Here is a 19,053-nt window from a genome sequence, read left to right on the forward strand (position 1 = left end):
GTCCTTGGAACCAGAACAACTTATTTGTATCTGTCCAACTAGATATTGCACTTCTGGATGAAAAACCAGTAAATGAACCAAGGATATGCTTATAAGGCATGTGGACGCATCTGCAATGGTTGTCAATTCAGCAGAACAAATTAATTAGTCGAAATTATCCTTCATGCTACCAAAGGAAAACCAGCCTCTCTCTAGTAAATATGCTTTGCTGGATATAGAATAATAATCCTGAGCGCGGCATTGCCAGAGCCTCCCCTCTGCCATCTGGAGTGATGTTCCTGCATGGTGATGCCTCATCAGCTCTGTCCCGGTTTCCCTCCTGCTCTGGGTTTTCTCCTCTCCCTGTCCTTGCTCTGTCATAGGATAATGTGTGTCACTCTCTCCCTGTCCTCTTTTCTTCCCCCTGGGCAGTTCTTGGCTTTCTAATGGAGTGGTTTGCTTTTTAACATCTTTACATATGAAAAACTTTGTATTCATTAAGATTTTTAAAAAGAGGAAAATATAAAGAACGAGAAATGGTGTCCCATGTGGAGAAACCTCTGTTGATGGTATAAGGAAGTAATGTGAGCACAAGGATCAAAAGTTAGAAAGCAAGAATTACATGCGGTTTTAAAGCTGCTTGCCCTGCCTATCCACCTTCCATGCTTCTTGCCCCAGTGATAATTACAGTTTACATTTTGGTGTATGTTTTTTATAAAATTATTTTAAATATGATACACATCTGTATATAAAAGTTGAAATCCATGTGCATGTATCTTTTCTATTTATATGGAATAGTCCCAAGAAAACTGCTCTGAAATTACCTTTTTTTCCCTCTATTTGTCTCACGAGAAGTTTTCTGCATATTTGACACAGAATGTTACATTAGTTTCAAGTGTACAACTTAGTGAATTAACAAATTTATACCCATGCTAGGTTCATCACAGGCATGGCTACCATCTGTCCTGATACATCACTATCACAATATCATTGACTGAATTCCTTATGCTTTATTTTTTATTCCCATGACTTATTCATTCCATTACTGGAAGCTTTCTCCCATTTTGCCCAACCCACCATCCTCCTCCCCTCTGGAAAATGCTCAGTTTGTTCTCTGAAACTTTTATTACTTAATGTATCTTAGTGATCCCTCTACTGGTGCCTCCCCTTCTCTCCCATCTACCTTATTGTTTGTATCTCCTGCATAGTATTCCATTGTGTAAATGCTTTAACTTACTGGTACAGTTCCTTATTAATGGACACTAAGACTTACTCTTGAACTTACATTTTTCAATAATACAACTGTAACTATCCCTATATGTGTATCTCTGAACAGTTCTACAAAAGACGTGTACGTTTTACATGTTAATGGTTGTTGCCAAATTGTCCTCCAAAAACTAAATCAATTTTCACTAATTTAGGTATGCCACAAAAGTGCTTGACTAGGGGCGCCTGGGTGGCTCAGTGGTTTAGGCCACTGCCTTCGGCTCAGGTCATGATCTCAGGGTCCTGGGATCGAGTCCCACATCGGGCTCTCTGCTCGGCAGGGAGCCTGCTTCCCTCTCACTCTCTCTGCTTGCCTCTCTGCCTACTTGTGATCTCTCTCTGTCAAATAAAGAAATAAAATCTTAAAAAAAAAAAAAGTGCTTGACTATACTTGTTTTTCTGTTGATCTTTTCTAGTTTTTTCCACTATGATTGAAAAATTTTATCTCATTCTGATTTTTATTTCTTCGATTGTGTGTGAATATATCATGACCATTTTGAATTTATAAGCAATCTGTACTTTGTGAATTTTTCCTTCCTCTTCTTTGGTCCTTTCTCTGTTTGGTGGTTGTTTTTTTCTCACTTTTATATGAGGTCTTAACCACCTCCTCAGGCCTCCCCAGAATCTTGATCTAAAATAGTAACTGAGTCTCACATCAGTGTGTTTAATCCTCCACATAGTATTACAACTGGATATATTTTTCACTTATTTTTGGGTTTCCTCTTTTTTAGAGTAGAAACTCTTAAGGAGCAAGGTTCTCCTCTATCTTGTTCATTATTATATCCCTGTCATATAGATCCAAGCCTGGCTCATAATAAGCAGTCAGAAGTTGTTGAATGAGTGAAAGAATAATTGAATTCGTCTATATGTGTTACAAAAAGTTTTTAAGTTTGTTTTCTAATTTTGTTTAAGCTATTAAGCTATTTTTCCCAATGGAAGCTTTGAATTTCATGCAGCCAAATTTATCAATCATTTTCCTTTATGATTTCTAAACTTTTCTTGCTCTACACCTATAGGTAAATATCCTTATGCCTCCTTTGAAAACTCCTGTGGCTCCATCTTTTAAGTTAAAATCTTAGACCTTGGAGCACCTGGGTGGCTTAGTCATTAAACATCTGACTTCAGCTCATGCCATGATCTCAGGGTCTTGGGATCAAGCCTCGCATGGGGCTCCCTGCTCAGCAGAAGCCTGCTTCTCCCTCTCCCCCTGCTTGTATTCCCTCTCTTGCTGTCTCTCTTTCTGTCAAATAAATAAATCTTAGAAAAAATTCAGATCGCTGTAAAATTTATTTTTATATTAAAAATTTTTAAAGATTTATTTATTTTAGAGGGGTAGAGAGAGAGAGCGAGCGAGCATGCACGAGCAGGAGCAGGAAGGGAGAGGGAGAGAGAATCTTAGGCAGACTCCACACTGAGCCTGGACTCCCAAATAGGGCTCGATTTCAGAACCTTGATATTACAACCTGAACTAAAGCCAAGAGCTGGATGCTTAACAGACTGCACCACCCAGGAGCAACCCCCCCCCACACACACACCCCAAAATTCTTTTAAAGCCATAACCCAGTAAGAGCAAAATAACAGGTTGGAGACTACAGCAAAGAAAAGGAACCAGCAGAATTTCAGAAGCTGAGCCATAAAGCTAGGAAAATCCCCAACTTATTTGCAAGAAGAGGTAAGGTGTGAGTTGAAGCAGTCCCAATGCAGTTCTGTAACTGGGGTACCAGCTACTTTGAGGGCTGGGGTTGAAGAGATAAGGATGACTTGGAAGTCTAAAGAGAAGCCGTAGGACCCCTGGAGTCCCTCCCTTGCCACTGAACTTTGGAAAACACTATAAGGATGAGGGCTGAGGATGGTGATATAGTGAGAAAGGAGGTTGGGGTTGGGATGGGGGTTGTAATAGAAACCAAAATCTTCCACAGTATGAAGGCAAAAGATAATATCTTTTTTCAAAGTTAAGAAACAGAATATACATACTATTAAGAAAGAGGTAATTGACAGATGAAACCACACACAGGAACTGAAAGTGATTTTGGTGTCAATGGGGGAGGACAGGAACTTCTTCTATTTTAGTGTAAGGCTTGGTAGTACTAATAAGTAGCTCTCTTACTTGGTAGCCTTTTAAAAACCATGTTCATATACTATAGTGACAAAAAATAAAATAAAATGATTTTATGCCATTGTAGGAAAGTGAGTCTCTAGCACAAGGCTTGGCATCTACTGCATAAATGCCCATACAATGGTTGAGCGAATACTATTTATTTAGAAAACTCACTGATTTTTTCCTTTGGTGGTGGTGCTAGATAGCAACTGGAACTAAATAATGTGCTTTAGGGATTGATGAGTAATATATTTGGAATATCACAGTACATGAAACCAGTCTCTTTGTTTTGGGGATGATGGAATGTTAGAAGGCCTTTAAATAAAGTTTAAAAATAAAATGTCAATCTGAACTTTGAATTTATTTTATAATTTTATTTTATTTTTTTTAAAGATTTCATTTATTTATTTGACAGACAGAGAGATCACAAGTAGGCAGAGAGGCAGGCAGAGGGAGAGGAGGAAGCAGACTCCCTGCCAACCGAAGAGCCTGATGCAGGGCTTAATCCCAGGTCCCTGAGACATGACCTGAGATGAAGGCAGAAGCCTAACCCATTGAGCCACCCAGGAACCCCTTATTTTATACTTTTTATCAAGGACATTTTGTGCTTAAAAAAAAAAAATACATGTGTTGGCATGTGTTTATCAAGATGTGTCAGTATTTTCTCTACTAGAAAATTCTCTGACTCAGGACCTAATTTATGACATGGTTCTGATAATTCTCATCCCTCTGCCTTTTCCTGTCTTTGAAAAGAGGTTAAAAAATCAGTCTGCTTCAAGAAAGGCAATTGAATACCAGAGAAATGCTGGCGCCTAGTTCTTTGGCTTAACACTGTAAACAGAGTAAGTTGAAGGTTGCCTCTTCTAGGAAGATAATCAGAATGTCAGAAGCAGAGATTTAGTTGTAGTAACATGATCTCCTACCCAAAGCAAAGTATCCCCTCCAGGGAGTCCAAAGTTCTGCTGGTATTAGAAGTAACTAGTCAATAATAGGTAAGTTGATTATTCTCCAGGAGGGAGGATATTTTACTAATGGAATTGCACTACAGAATTGAGTTCAGCATTTACTTGTAAGCTGCTATAAATTTGTTGGGAAAGAAATGCTAGAGAAATACCAGGAAATAGTATTGTGTGACATTTCTTGAAGAACTGATTTGATTTTTCTTTGGAAAACATAGGTGAGTTTGACTCATGTTTTATTTTCTTCTGTGTATGTTGTACCTATTAGTCTAATATCTTGAGCATGCACATTGGCGTTTTAATCTTACAATTTTATACTCCCAGAGCTATTGTTTGACTAAGGTACAATTATTTTTGCTACCTAATTACATAAGAACATAATTTCACATGGAAATGGTACTTAAGTAAAAGTTTCAAAAATGAAATAGCATACCAGCTCAGGTTAAATATGTAATTGATTTGCGTATCTTCTGTACAATGATGTTAATTGAAAGCCATATTTTAAAATTTTTATTGTTCTTAGAGTGAATTACTAGAATTTAACCGACAGCAACAAGAGGAAGAAAGGACCAAAACTCACCAAGCTGAACACAGGAGGTATAAATGGCTAATAAAATAAGCATCCTTGATTAAAATAACTACCTATAAACTTTTTACAATGTTTTAAGAAAATACTATTATCATATTGAATATGGTTTTGGAATCTATATTACCTTTTTAACATTATATTATTGGGGCATGTTATGTATATGAGGATGTATGTATGCCAACACATACATACACATACATATCTGATTTTTCATAATAGACATAAAATATCCAGTTTTTCTGGGGAGGTGGCAAAAATTCATACTGGGAAACGGAATCATGCTGTCAGGGTATTTGTTTATTTAGGTGATACTTAATTTGCCTCCCATGGGACAAAGTATCTTATTACTCTGAGATGATCTTTTACTATTTGTACACAACTTTAGAATAACTGAACTCGTATAGAGGGTGAGATACTCATACTTGATTACAAAAGGTCAGATAAGAACTATTTTATATTGACTAACATATTAGGAAAAATATATTTTTTTAAAATTTTTATTTATTTATTTGACAGACAGAGATCACAAGTAGGCAGAGAAGCAGACAGAGAGAGGGGGGGAAGGAGGCTCCCCGCTGAGCAGAGAGCCCAATGTGGGGCTTGATCCCAAGACCCTGGGATCATGACCCGAGCCAAAGGCAGAGGCTTAACTCACTGAGCCACCCAGGTGCCCCAGGAAAAATATCTTAAAATAGAAACCATTAAACAATTTTTAACATTGTAAGTACTCTCTTATTCCTAATATCAGACATTAAGAGTACCCAGTAAAATATCATGTTGATGTTGGGCCATTGCTAATAACCTCCATATCTATCATTATTCTAGGATTTACCTGGGGGGGGCGCTTGGTTTATCTGAGTTTATTGCAATGTGCTTGAGAATCTCAGAAGAATTTAATGTACAGGGTTTCATGATCTAAGAGAGCAAATTCTTTTGAAACTGAGTGGTGTCACTTATATGTTTAACCTTCCCACTCTTGCTAATGTGTATTTTTTAGTTGTGGTGGTTTCTTTTTTTAATTGAGAATTTACAGAGCGTTAATGGAAGCTCCCAATTCTGCTGGGGCTGTGAACTATGGATGGGTACTCATATTTTTTTGACCTGATTATTTCACTAACATAGTCTATCAAAATAGTTTTAAAATGTCAAGTGTGAATTTAGGTGGTTTTCTCTGACTAAAAGAAAACATCAGAATTCTGATACATTGGTTAGGCTATTTTTGGGGGTGAGGGGTAGCAATTACTGCTACCTATTTTTTTTCTTAAGGTGTTTCTCATTTTCTAAAAACTTTTTTTTTTTTTTTTAAGATTTTATTTATTTGACAGAGAGAGCACAAGCAGGGGGACAGCAGGCAGAGGGAAAGAGAGAAGCAGACTCCTCACTGAGCAGGGAGCCCAATGTGAGACTTGATCCCAGGATCCTGGGATCATGACCTGAGCCGAAGGCAGACGTTTAACCGACTGAGCCACCCAAGTGCCCCTGGTTCTTCTTGTTTTCTCTTTAAAATTCTTTCTACTAAAAAAACCTCATAGTGCATTTCTTTAAAACTGGTTGTTAGTAGTAGCCAGTTATTTCTCTGGATTTCTGAGGATTGATTAGATTGTAAAGCTTTAAGCATCTTAAAGATAGTGCAATATGTTACATTAATAGGCCCTCTTGGCTAAGAAATTCATGTTCAGAGGGCATCCAATAAAAACACAAGTTATTTCGTAAGAGGTAGAAAGGATTAATTTCTTGTTGTGGGAAACTTGACCCTCATTCTTTATTTCCATAATACTGGATACCTAAATTTTGGTGGGGTTATTTATTTTCCACACATTATTTTCCCTTTTTATTGATTGTAGTTAAATATAGATGCAAATTTAAGAGGAAATCTCTCCGGGTAATAACCTCAGTAATCAGTTTTGAGGTAACTGTTCAAGTTTTTGAACACATATTTTATGTTCTCAGTCAGTTTTTGAGGAAAGCATATGTTTATATTGCCCATTAGAGTTTAAAGTAAGCTCTTGCATGTTAAATGAAAATACTCGTTCAATAGCCTCTTAACGAATAAAATCACTGACTATTCCTGCTGAGGGCAATAGCACTAGCTCTGTGTGTATGTGTGTGTGTGCACACATGCACGTGTGTGTGTGTAAGGGCCATAAGTTAGATTTTCTCCAGGGATATAATTTTATTAGAGCCAAAAAGACAATATGCTTTCTACCATTTAGAAGTTGACATAGCAGAAAACTCAACTCTGAGTTTTATAACAGAAAGCTTGTGGAATTCCTCACAAGCTTTTCAATGCATCCTATATTGATTGAGTCTGGCTGCACCTGATCCTGACCCATGGTAACTTTCTGAGTGAGAGAAGAAAGTTGAAACCTCAGAGAGAAAAGATAAAGCATGGGGGTCAAGGACTTGAAAAGATCTGCTATGAGTTGAAAACTGGAATGAACTGAACTGATTTACTGAAACTTGAACCATCCTTAAATAGTAGTTTTTATCCATATTAACCCTTAGAAGAAAAGCCAGAGCAGTGGTTTGACAGCAATAAAATGTATGTTCTTTCTAACACTAGTAAACAAATCTGTAAGCTGGTACTTTTTTCTTCTCTTTGAATTCTTAATAGGAATTGAGAAAAAACACAATCTCTTTACCACCTATGGGCTCTTGTTGACCCACTGTGCTGTTCTCCTTGTAACTGATGGTCAAAAGTGAATTGTACCACCTGCATCCATGATAAGACATCAGTTTTGACAGTGTGAACGAACTGAGAGGTGTGGACATTGGGCCATTTTGCAGCCTATACTCCCACCATTGTTGGTTTCTTGATGCAACTGTAGTCACAGAAGCAGGCAGATATGGGGACCATGCACCTGGATGATTCATTCATTCTCTTCTTACCTATCAGGACAAGGTTCTGTGAAGGTTTTGTTCTAGGCATTGGAAATAAGCATAAAATAACAGAGAACATCCCTGACTGCATGGAAATTACAATCCAGAGAAATGAAATAGAAGTCAACAAGTTAACAGCAAGAGTATTTCAGACAATGATATGTAGTGTGAGGAGAGAGATTGAAGGTGGTAGTTCCTCCATAAAGAGGTAACATCAAAGGACAAGAGCCAGTCACATAGAGATTGGAGTCCAAAACATACACTCAGATGTCCCCTGTTATTAGGTACAGGAAAAAATGCAAAGGCCCTCAAGTGGGAATGAGTTTGGACTTGAGTCTCAAGTGGCTGGATATAGATGGTGAGGACGAGAATAAGATAAAATGAGGTTGGCAGGAGCCAGAACTTACAAGATTTTATAAGCCAGTGATTTTGTTCTAAGACTAATGGGAAATCATAAGAGACTCTTAACTATAGGAAATAAACTGACAGTTGTTGGAGGGGAGGTGTTTGGGGGGATGGGATAACTGGGTGATGGGCATTAAGGAGGGCACTTTATAGAATGAGCACTTGTGGTTATATGCAACTGATGAATCACTAAATTCTACTCTGAAATTAATAATATGCTATAAGATAAAGTGAATTTAAATAAAAAATTAAAAAGACTAATGGAAGATCATAGGAGGGTTTTAAGCAAAAGGAAGGCATGATCCCTTTTATAATTTAGTAAGGTAGTTGTGTGGAGAATGATTTACAGAGGGTGGGAGTGGAAGCAAAAGCAAGATGAGAGAGGATAGTAATTTGGACTAGAATGGTGGCCATGGAAAGTTTTAATTTTTTTATATTTTATAACCCACAGGAAAGTCCATGAAATAAATATTTAGAATGATTAATTAGAGAGTGAACATTCAAGTAGCCAGCTCCAGATATAGAATATAACCACCACCCTATTGTTAACCCTTATTCTGACCTCTATGATAATAATTTTCTTGCCTTTCCTTAAGGTTTTACCTTCTATGTGTTAATCTTAATTTCTGAAATTGGTTACTGCAAGTATGACCAAACATTAGGGAAGGATATACCCATTCTTTCTCTTGAAAGCTTGAGTTTCCCTCTTTTGATATTTCCCATTTCTTATATGAATCTCTTCCCATTTTCATTCTAATTTGCACTTATGGGATTTACTTTAGTAAGACTGGCAGTGGGGTACAGGTCATTTGGGAGGGACATCTCCATTGTAACAACAGCACCACAGAGCTATTTTTGGTTCCCCTTCATGTTTCAGGTCTTTCTGAAGCTTCCATCTCTTCTCAGCCTCTAGATTTCACACCTGGCAGGGCTTGGAGGGGTATGGTTGCTGGGGAATAAGGCTCTCACAGAACTGGTAGAAGATGAAGGAATGAAGTTCTGAGTTCAGAATTGTGTCCCCTCTTGCTGGAGTCACAACTGGCGAATGGCTGTTCACAGCATGTCATATGGCTAATGTGAAAAGAAGTCTCTACAGATTACTTTAAGCTGAGGGGGGGAAAGCAATCCTCACAGTTTATACAGCATGTTAGGTTCTCAAAAATCTCTCAACCCTGTAGCAAGCTTTCCACTTACACATATTTTTCATTGTTTAAAGGGTAAATAATGTTTTCCTGGACCGGCTCCAAGGCAAAAGTCAACCAGGTGGCTCTGAGCACTTTGGAGGCCATTGGAATATGAATAGTGGTAACAGCTGGGTGAGTTTTTTTCTTTTCTCTTAAAAAAAAAAACCTTTCAAAGTTGAACAGTAAAAACAATGAGAATTTTAAAAATATGTTGTGGCTTTCTCCCAAGATATTATTTTTTTTGTTGTGCTGTTCAGCTGTATGATGGGCAGTCAGCCAGGGTGATTACTGTAAATTCCACAATAGTTTCTAGAGAGAGGGAAAAAGTCCTGGTTTCAGCCCTGGCCAATCACAATAAAAAATGACAGCTGCCCTTTGTTCTCAGTATGATTGCCTGGACTGTAAAGACTTTTTATCACCCCTTGCCCAGAACTACAACAAAAACAAATGAAAAAAATTTTTTCAAGAGGATTTTAAGTGCAATATGGTTATAAAAATGGTTAAGCATTCTCTAGTAATATATTCTTTCAGTGAAACTAGCACATCAAAGAAACCAGTATTTAATTTTTCACTACAAAATGATTTTTAAAAAACCCTACAGCAAAAGGCACTTTTTGGAAATGAAAAGTCCTTATGGATTTCTGTGAAGAAAACCTTGCAACTGTGTCGTAATATGTGTTTAATGTGTTTTGTGTTTTGTGTTTGTTCAATATATCATTGAACCAGCACTGAATCTTCGGAATGTATATAATTGCAGGCTTTGCAATGTGTACAGAATCAAAACTACACTGGGTTTTATAATTTAATTGAGACCCAAGTGCATATGTACCTACTAAGAAAATGGAGCAGACAGAAATCTTTAAACTGGTAAAATACAACAAAATAATCAAGTGCTTGCTGGAAACTCTAGAGATCACCCTTTAATAAATACTTCATGGGCAAAAGATAATTTTTGAGAAAGTCTGTTGGAAATCTTATGCATGTTTTCTTGAAAGGCATTTAGTAGTTAAAATTGATGAATAGATCTCACAAATGTATATATACTGAACATAATTCAATGTAGGCAAGTTTGCAAGGAATTTTACTGGATGTGTACCCATAATGTATGCTCCTGTGTATCACTATGGCATTCAGAATAGGGACAACATGGAAGAGAGAGAAAAGAATCAAAACACAGGATTTTTGTATCAGGAGTTATAATTTATAAATTATTGACTTATTCATAAGAATATGTGAGTAGGAGTCCTATGGAAAAATGGGGCATTGTGACTTGAAGATGTTATTCACGTTCATGGAATTTATAAGTTGTGAGACATGATTGAAACTTGGATTTTGGGCAGGACTTGGAAACTGCACATTTTCTCCTCTACTTACCAACTCTCAACATTTAGAAAGTACTTAGGAAAATACCTGGGATTGAGGGGAAGATGATGGGAGAGAGTAAATGAATACCACATGGGCTGCTGTTAAGGGAATGAGGGTTTGCAAATCTGGTTCACCCCGACTATTGATAGGCCTTATGGGAGTGAGCTATAAATCTCTGCTTAGATTCTTCATGGATAAAAAGAAAGGAGTATCATTTTCTTGTGATATGAGTGAAGGTTACTAAAGTTTCCTTAGTAGGACAGTCTTGGCCAAGTCCAAAGTGGTTGTCAGCTCTTCCCTTACTTAAAAGAAGCAGTGATATAAAGGTCCTCAGGCCTCCACCTCTACATCCCTATGGACATCCTTACTTCTATGTCTCCTTCTCCTTGGGGACCAGGTTCTCTCTTATCCACCTACTGGGGGACTTTATTCTAATGATACTCTCCTCTCTCCTGAATTGTCAAATGTTCACCTGAACTAGAAAATTCCCATCAGCATAAGATATAAATATAAATTATATTGATACCCCTTCCTTCTTGCTACTGTCCTGTTTCTTTGTTCCCCTTTCAAGCAAAACTTAAGAGGTTTCTATCCTTTAGCTGTCTGTAATTTCTTTCTTCCCATTTCTCTTAAACTCATTTAAATCATGATCTAGACTTTATCAGTCCAATCATAATGCTCTTGTCATGGTCACTAATGAAGTCCACATTACAAAATCCAGTGGTTATTTTTCAGTCTTCCTCTTTTGATCCATCATCATCATTTGTCATGGTGAATCACTTCCTCCTCTCTGAAACTATTTACTTGGCTTCTGGGGCATTATGCTGTCTTGGGTTTCCACCAATCCCAGTGGCTACTCCTTTTCATTCTCCTTTGCTGAATCCCCTGCATCTTGCTGTCCTCTCAACACTGGAGCACCTCAGAGATCCACCTTGGATCACCTTCTGAACTTTAAGTTTACTTAACACCTTGGTGGCCTCATTCACTCTCATGAATTTAAATTCCATTTATATGTTTATTACTCATACATTTCTAATTCCAGCCTTGACCTCTTCCTTGACTCTAGACTTGCATATCCATTTATCTACTCCACATCTCTACTTGCGTGTCTAATGGACACCTCAACCTTAACATGTCTAAAAGCTGACCTTTGATTCCTTCTACCTGAGTGCTCCATCTGCACTTTATCTTTTTATATATTGGTACAGCCCATCTCACATCACTCACAATTGATCCATCAGCAAATCTTCTTTTTTTTAAAATTTATTTATCCATTTATTTATTTGAGAGAGAGGGAGAGAGAGACAGAGCATGAGAGGGGGGAGGGTCATAGAGAGAAGCAGGCTCCCCGCTGAGCAGGGAGCCTCATGTGGGACTCTATCCCGGGACTCCAGGATCATGACCTGAACTGAAGGCAGTCACTTAACCAACTGAGCCACCCAGGTACCCATCCATCAGCAAATCTTCTTGACTTCTCCTCTAAATATGTACAAACCAGCAGCTTCTCACTACCTCCACCACTATTATTCTACTTCTAATCTCTGTTAGTGCTCATCTAGATTCTTGAAATAGTCTTCTAGATGGTTTCCTTGCTTCTACACTTATCCACCTATAGCCTATTCTCAATATGAATGATCCCTCTGAAACAGAAGCCACATCCTGTCACTTCCTTCCTTAAAGTCTTCCAGTGGCTCCAATGACTCTCAAATCACATGAAGTAAAAACCAAAGTCCATACTGTAGCCTACCAGGTGCTTTCTTGATCTAGACCCCACTTTATCCCTTTGGTGCTCTTTTTTTTTTTTTAATATTTTATTTATTTATTTGACAGAGAGAGATCACAAGTAGATAGAGAGGCAGGCAGAGAGAGAGAGAGGGAAGCAGGCTCCCTGCTGAGCAGAGAGCCCGATGCGGGACTCCATCCCAGGACCCTGAGATCATGACCTGAGCCGAAGGCAGCGGCTTAACCCACTGAGCCACCCAGGTGCCCCCCTTTGGTGCTCTCTTACCACACTGCCATTCCTTCTTCCTCATTCCTCCCAGCCACATCAGCTTTCTTGCTGCTCTTTGAAAACTTAAGGAACTGGCTACTTTCACCTTATGGCTTTGCACTAGTTGCTCCCTCTATACTTCTCCATATGATTTGTTCTACAAGACTTTTCTTGAATCTCACCTCAGTGAGGTTTCTCTGGCCATCTATTTAATGCGGCCACTTGTGCCCTTATTCCTGGCTCTAGCCATCCTTTTTCTGGGCTTCACTTCTTTTTTCTGTAGCACTCCGCAACTTCTAACATACATTTCTAACATTATTTGTTTATATGTATTATTTTCTGTTTACTCTTTTTAAGATCACAAGTAGGCAGAGAGGCAGGCAGAGAGAGAGAGGAGGAAGCAGGCTCCCTGCTGAGCAGAGAACCGGATGCAGGGCTCCATCCCAGGACCCTGAGATCATGACCTGAGCCGAAGGCAGAGGCTTAACCCATTGAGCCACCCAGGTGTCCCATTTTCTGTTTACTCTTAATCTCTCCCTAAGGTGTAATACACATTCCATATTGCATCAGTCAGGGCCCTTTGATTGTTTTATTCATTGATCTATCCCAAGCATATGACAGTGGTTGGAACTTAGCACAGGCACAAAGAAACAGGTGGCTGTGACTGAGGGATGGCAAAACAACAAAGATTTAGAACCAAATGATTTGATATACTGAAATGCTTTGATACTAAATTTAAAATAGCTATGTATAAAACATGTGATGTAATAAATTTTGGATTTGAAACAATGAGCAAAAACAAGTGACAAAGAAAACCAAGAAGATTTGAAAAAGAACAAAACAGAACTTCAAGGAAGAAAAAAACATAATTTCTGGAATTAAAGCATTCAATGAATTCATCACAATAAAAGGAACATAAATTAAGAACTAAATCAAAATACCATTTCTCATCTATTATTTTGGCAAAAGAACAAAAGATTGGCACTATACTCTTTTGGGAAGGCTGTGGGGAGAAGAGTTCATTCACATATCATTGGTGGGAATTCAAAATGATACAAAAACTATCTAATTTAATTTGTCATCTTCTTTGCATAAAATAAAACCAGGCCTAGACGTACTGCAGAAAAGCTCTACTAAATATTTGAAAAACAGATTATTCTAGAAGTCTAGAAAGTTTTCCAGATAAATGAAAAAAGAGAAAATAATCTCCAAAGAATTAAACAAGTGACTATAACCTGAATCAAGATCACACACAGAAAAAAAAATTTTAGGAATATAGGCTCATTCATAAATACAGACTTAAAAAAAAACCACAAAATTTTGACAGATTCAATAATAAATTTCTTTAAAAAGCATAATATATCCTTGTCAAATTGGATTTATCTCAGATGGAAGCTTAATCTCTTAATCTCAAAACAAAACCAAAAAACTGAGATGATTTACCTCATAAATTATAGGAGAAACACCATATGATCATCTCAGTAGATACAGAGAAACATTTGAAAACTTTCAGTACTCATTTGTGAAAAAAGCTCCTTGGAAAGGAGAAATAGGAAGGACATTTCTTTAGCTAATAAAGGGAGCAAAAATTTATAATAGAAATATATTAAAAGCATTTCCTTTAAATCATATGTGAAGGTCGAAAGGAAAAGAAACATTTATAAATCACAGGTGATACAATTACCTACTCAGAAAATCAAAAAGAATTGATATTTAAATTATCAGAATAAATAAGAAGACTACAAATTTGGTAGATTTAGGGGCACCTGGGTGGCTCAGTGGGTTAAAACCTCTGCCTTCGGCTTGGGTCGTGATCCCAGTGTCCTGGGATCGAGCCCCACATCGGGCTCTCTGCTCCCCGGGGAGCCTGCTTCCTCCTCTCTCTCTGCCTGCCTCTCTGCCTACTTATGATCTCTGTCAAATAAATAAATAAAATATTTTTAAAAATTGGTAGGGACGCCTGGGTGGCTCAGTTGATTGGGCGGCTGCCTTCGGCTTGGGTCATGATCCCGGCATCCTGGGATCAAGTCCCATATCCGGCTCCTTGCTCGGCAGGGAGCCTGCTTCTCCCTCTGCCTCTGCCTGCCTCTCTGCCTGCTTGTGATTTCTCTCTCTCTGTCTCTCTCTCTGACAAATAAATAAATAAAATCTTTAAAAAAAATTGGTAGATTTAGGATCAATATATAAAAACTTCACTTCTATAAACTGCAAATAAAAAATTAATAAAAAGATAAAACCAAAAATGCCATGACCTTTAAAAAATATATAAAGTTTTATAGAAAGATCTTAAGGAATAAATGAAGTTATACCTTATTAATGGATAGGAATAGGAATGAGCTCTCAAATATCTATAGATTTCATTAAATTATGATCAAAGAACCAAAAATAACCAATTCAGTACTAAAAATAAAGTATGTATAGAGACTTGTTTAAACATTTACTACAGTCTGGAACTGGCACAAGCAGACCCAACCATTTTTGGAATTCTGACATATGACAGAAGGCAAAGCACATCAGTGGGGAAAGTATACTCTTCAACAAATACTACTGGGACAGTTGAATACCCACATGAAATCATAACCAATCAACTCCAGGTGGATTAAACCTTATAGGTAGAAAAGAAGACTTCAAATTTTAGAAGAAAACAGACTATTTATAAAATTGAGCTAGGGCGGATTTTGTAAGATCCAAAGTATAAACCAAAAGGAAATGATAAATATACATTAAAATGAAGTATCTATTCATTGAAGGACACCATACAAAAGAAAGAAGAGAAGCCATATATGAAGATTTTTACCCTGGACATGTTTTGTAAAGAACAAGTGGACAAAAGTTTAATACACAGAATGTATTTAGACTGTGTCATTTATTTAGAAGTTGACAGTTGTGAGAGTTCACAGATGGGGCTTGGAGGAACTACTGGAATCAGTTAAAAGCTGAGGAAGAAGAAAAGGAGGAAGGCAGAAAATACAACAATGTGAAAGACAAAGAGAAAAAGAAACTTGTTTCTTGGAACAGCATATGAACCCTTAAGTAGTAGGTCTTTGATAACTGTATTTGGGTAGACAGACTGATCTTTATCTTTCACTCTTTTAAAAATTAAATCACATTAATTGCATATTCCTTTATATATAATTAAAATTATTTTTACGTTAAAAATTTTTTGGTTTTCTAGCCTCCTCTGCTACTTTTTATGATATAACTAGGGTAGGACTTTGAAAGAATCACTTCAAGTTCTGTTTTCTCTGATACCAGTAGGTGAGACTCCTTAAATGCTGTGGAAACTCTAAATCCTATGTCTTCAAGAGCATTTGCACTTTCAACATGACCTATGAGGCAACCTGAGATTTTAGTTTCCTGGAATGTTAGAGCAGCAATAGTCTGAATCCCAAGTGTAATGTTGCACAGCATTCCGGGAGGTTCGATGGAGACTTCTTGACCCTTTGCACAGGGTGTGGGTTGGAGGGGTCTCATTTAGTCCAGTTCCTTTCCTGGAGGTCCCCTTAGAACTCACCTTTCTGCTGCATAATACAATGCCATTCTATGCCACGCATTTCCATTTAAATTGCTGTGCTTCACACTGTGTTGTCCTGTCCTTGCTGTAATGATGGAGGTAGGTGGCAGTATTTGTGAATACTATTGTTTGTGACCTATGTTAACCTCTTTCTAAGAACACAGCTGATGACATTACATGGTTGACATAGACTATATCGTGAATCAAATGCAATGGGACTTGAAAATTAAAACATGTCACTGGGACAAATCATTAAATACAAAATAGATATTTAAGCCCAGTATAGTAAAGGGTGTTCTCTGAGGGAACTTCATTTTGTACTTACAGAGGCTCTGAATTTGTTTTGCTGCTTATACTCATTTTTGTTCTTTTTTTTCCAGGATGTATGAGAAATATTTACTTCATCTGTCCTTTGTCACCTGACCTTGAAGAACCTCACTTGATGATTTTCCTTAAAACTCCTTCATTTATCTTCAGTTTTTACCTTGACTTCAGTTGCCCATCCACTCAGCTGAACGAACAATTGGGGATGACCAGTTTCCCCCTGTTATTATTGATGCATGTTTGCAGAATCTGATTGCTGAGCTCATATTTAATTTCTACTGCCTGTGAAATGTTAACTATTTCTCTCACTGGTTTCACATCTTATTGGAAGCCTAATTATAGCAATGTTAGTAAGATAAAAAAAGGAGGGAATAATTCGGTACTTTTGGGTTTGCAAGAGTTATGGGTGCTACATGCTTATCTCTCAAAGCAGCTAATTCTTATGTAATTCTCAGATAACGCTGGGGGAAGCTTTGGCATTTTTTAGATTAAGCTCTACTTAATCCAGGGTACAAACTTGAGCAAAAGAAAAAAATAAATCTTTTATACTCTTTTAAACACATAAATAAATTTTGAAATACTTCTGTATAAATGGTTTTTATTATTAATGAAAAGCTCTTGAGTTGTTCTCTTTTGATGGGTCTCATTTTTATATTCTTTATAGTCTATGCAGATCAAATGTAGGACTGTAATCACTATTGGATCTGCTTTTGGTATCGATTTACTTACTAACACTGTTCCTCTGGTTTTTCATAGTGGGCCAGTTAATTGCCTGAAAGGACATGGTTTATATAAAAATCAACTAAATAGAAATATAGATACAATGTGGTTTTTAGGTGTTTTGGAAACTTGTCTTTTCTCTATGCACCCCATGTCCTATAGCTAATTCAGTAGGCTTTCCTGTTCTATTTTTATGCCCTTACTTGATTATAGACCTGAGAGTGCAAGAGTGTTGGTTTTCCATGCTTTATGTTCTAGTCCCAACTCCATGTTATATAGAAGAGCATTACATTTAGTCTTAGAATGAAGGTTGGAAGAGCAAATAGTTTTTCAGCTGAGAAACTAATACTATTTTTTTAAATGGCATTTAACGGACATGCAATGCTGTATTAGTTTCAGGTGTATAACAGTGATTCGACATTTGTATATATTGCAAACTGATCACAATATAAGCCTGGTTACATTCTTATCACCTTGCAAAGTTAAAATAATAATATTTGGTATATTTACCATGCTGTGCATTATATCCCCATAAGTTATTCATTTTATAATTGAAAGCTTGTGTTTCTTCATCCCCTTCACTCAGTTCCCTACTTCTCTAAAACCTCTCTGGCAACTACTATTCTGTTTTCTGTATCTGTGTGCTTGGGTTTTGTTTGTTTTTAGATTCCACATATAAGTGAAACCATGCAGTATTTGTCTTCCTCTGTCTGACTTATTTCTCTTAGAATACTACCATCAAGTTCCATCCATGTTATCACAATGGCAAGGTTTCATTCTTTTTATGGCTGAGTAGTATTCCATTTTACGTATCTACCACACTGTCTTTATCCATTCATTCACTGATGGACATTTAGGCATTGTTTACATATCTTGGCAATGGTGAATAACATTGCAATGAACAGAGGGGTACCTGTATCTTTCCAAATTAGTGTTTTTATTTTCTTCAGTTAGATACCCAGTAGTGGAATTGATCATATGGTGGTTTTATTCTTAAAATTTTGAGGAAACTCCATATTGTTTTCCATAGTGGATGAACTAATTTACATCACTACCACCAGTGAAGTTTCTCTTTTCCTCACATTCTTGCCAACACTAATTTCTGGTCTTTTGGTAATGGCCTGACGGGTGTAATGTGATTATCTTCTGCTGTTTTGATTAGCATGTCCCTGATGATTAGTGATATTGAGCATCTTTTCATGTGCCTGTCAGCCATCTGTATGTCTTCATTGGAAAAATGTCTCTTCAGATCTTTTGCCCACTTTTTCTTTTTTTTCTGTTAAAGATTTTATTTATTTATTTGAAAGAGAAAAAGTGTGAGAGACAGCATGAGAGGGGAGAGGGCCAGAGGGAGAAGCAGACTCCCGGCTGAGCTGGGAACCCAGTGAGGGACTTGATCCTGCGACTCTGTGATCATGACCTGAGCTGAAGCAGTTGCTTAGCCAACTGAGCCACCCAGGTGCCCCCTTTTGCCAGTTTCTTGACCGTTTTTTTGTCTTATAGTTCTTTATACATATATTGGTATTAACCCCTTATTGGATACATGATTTGCAAATATCTTCTATTCACTAGATTGCATTTTTATTCTGTTGGTTTCCTTTACTGTTCAGAATGTTTTTAGTGTGATGCAGTCCCATTTGTTTATATTTGCTTTTGTTTCCCTTATCTTTGGAGTCAGATTTAAAAAAAAAAAAATCCCTAAGACTGATGTTAAGGAGTTTACTGTAAAGAAGTTTCTTCTCAGAGTTTTGTGGTTTCAGGTTTTATATTCAAGCCTTTA

At 37.2% G+C, this 19,053-nt stretch overlaps 1 protein-coding gene across 6 annotated transcripts in view; it reads left to right on the plus strand.

The window, feature by feature from the left end:
* EPSTI1 (epithelial stromal interaction 1) overlaps positions 1 to 17,141 on the plus strand; it is an 88,187-nt gene extending 71,046 nt beyond the window's left edge. For 4 of the 6 annotated variants that reach the window (XM_045978108.1, XM_045978109.1, XM_045978111.1 and 1 more), the window contains 3 exons: positions 4,826 to 4,899; positions 9,393 to 9,492; positions 16,610 to 17,141. In XM_045978108.1, coding sequence (XP_045834064.1) covers positions 4,826 to 4,899; positions 9,393 to 9,492; positions 16,610 to 16,618 — 183 coding nt within the window. In that variant the 3' untranslated portion in view covers positions 16,619 to 17,141. The remainder of the gene's footprint in view (positions 1 to 4,825; positions 4,900 to 9,392; positions 9,493 to 16,609) is intronic. The other 2 variants (XR_006814896.1, XR_006814897.1) reach the window with 1 other exon arrangement.
* The last annotated feature ends 1,912 nt before the right edge of the window (positions 17,142 to 19,053 follow it).

The sequence above is a fragment of the Meles meles genome, chromosome 14, assembly GCF_922984935.1.
Source record: "Meles meles chromosome 14, mMelMel3.1 paternal haplotype, whole genome shotgun sequence".
In the NCBI taxonomy this organism is placed as follows: domain Eukaryota; kingdom Metazoa; phylum Chordata; class Mammalia; order Carnivora; family Mustelidae; genus Meles; species Meles meles.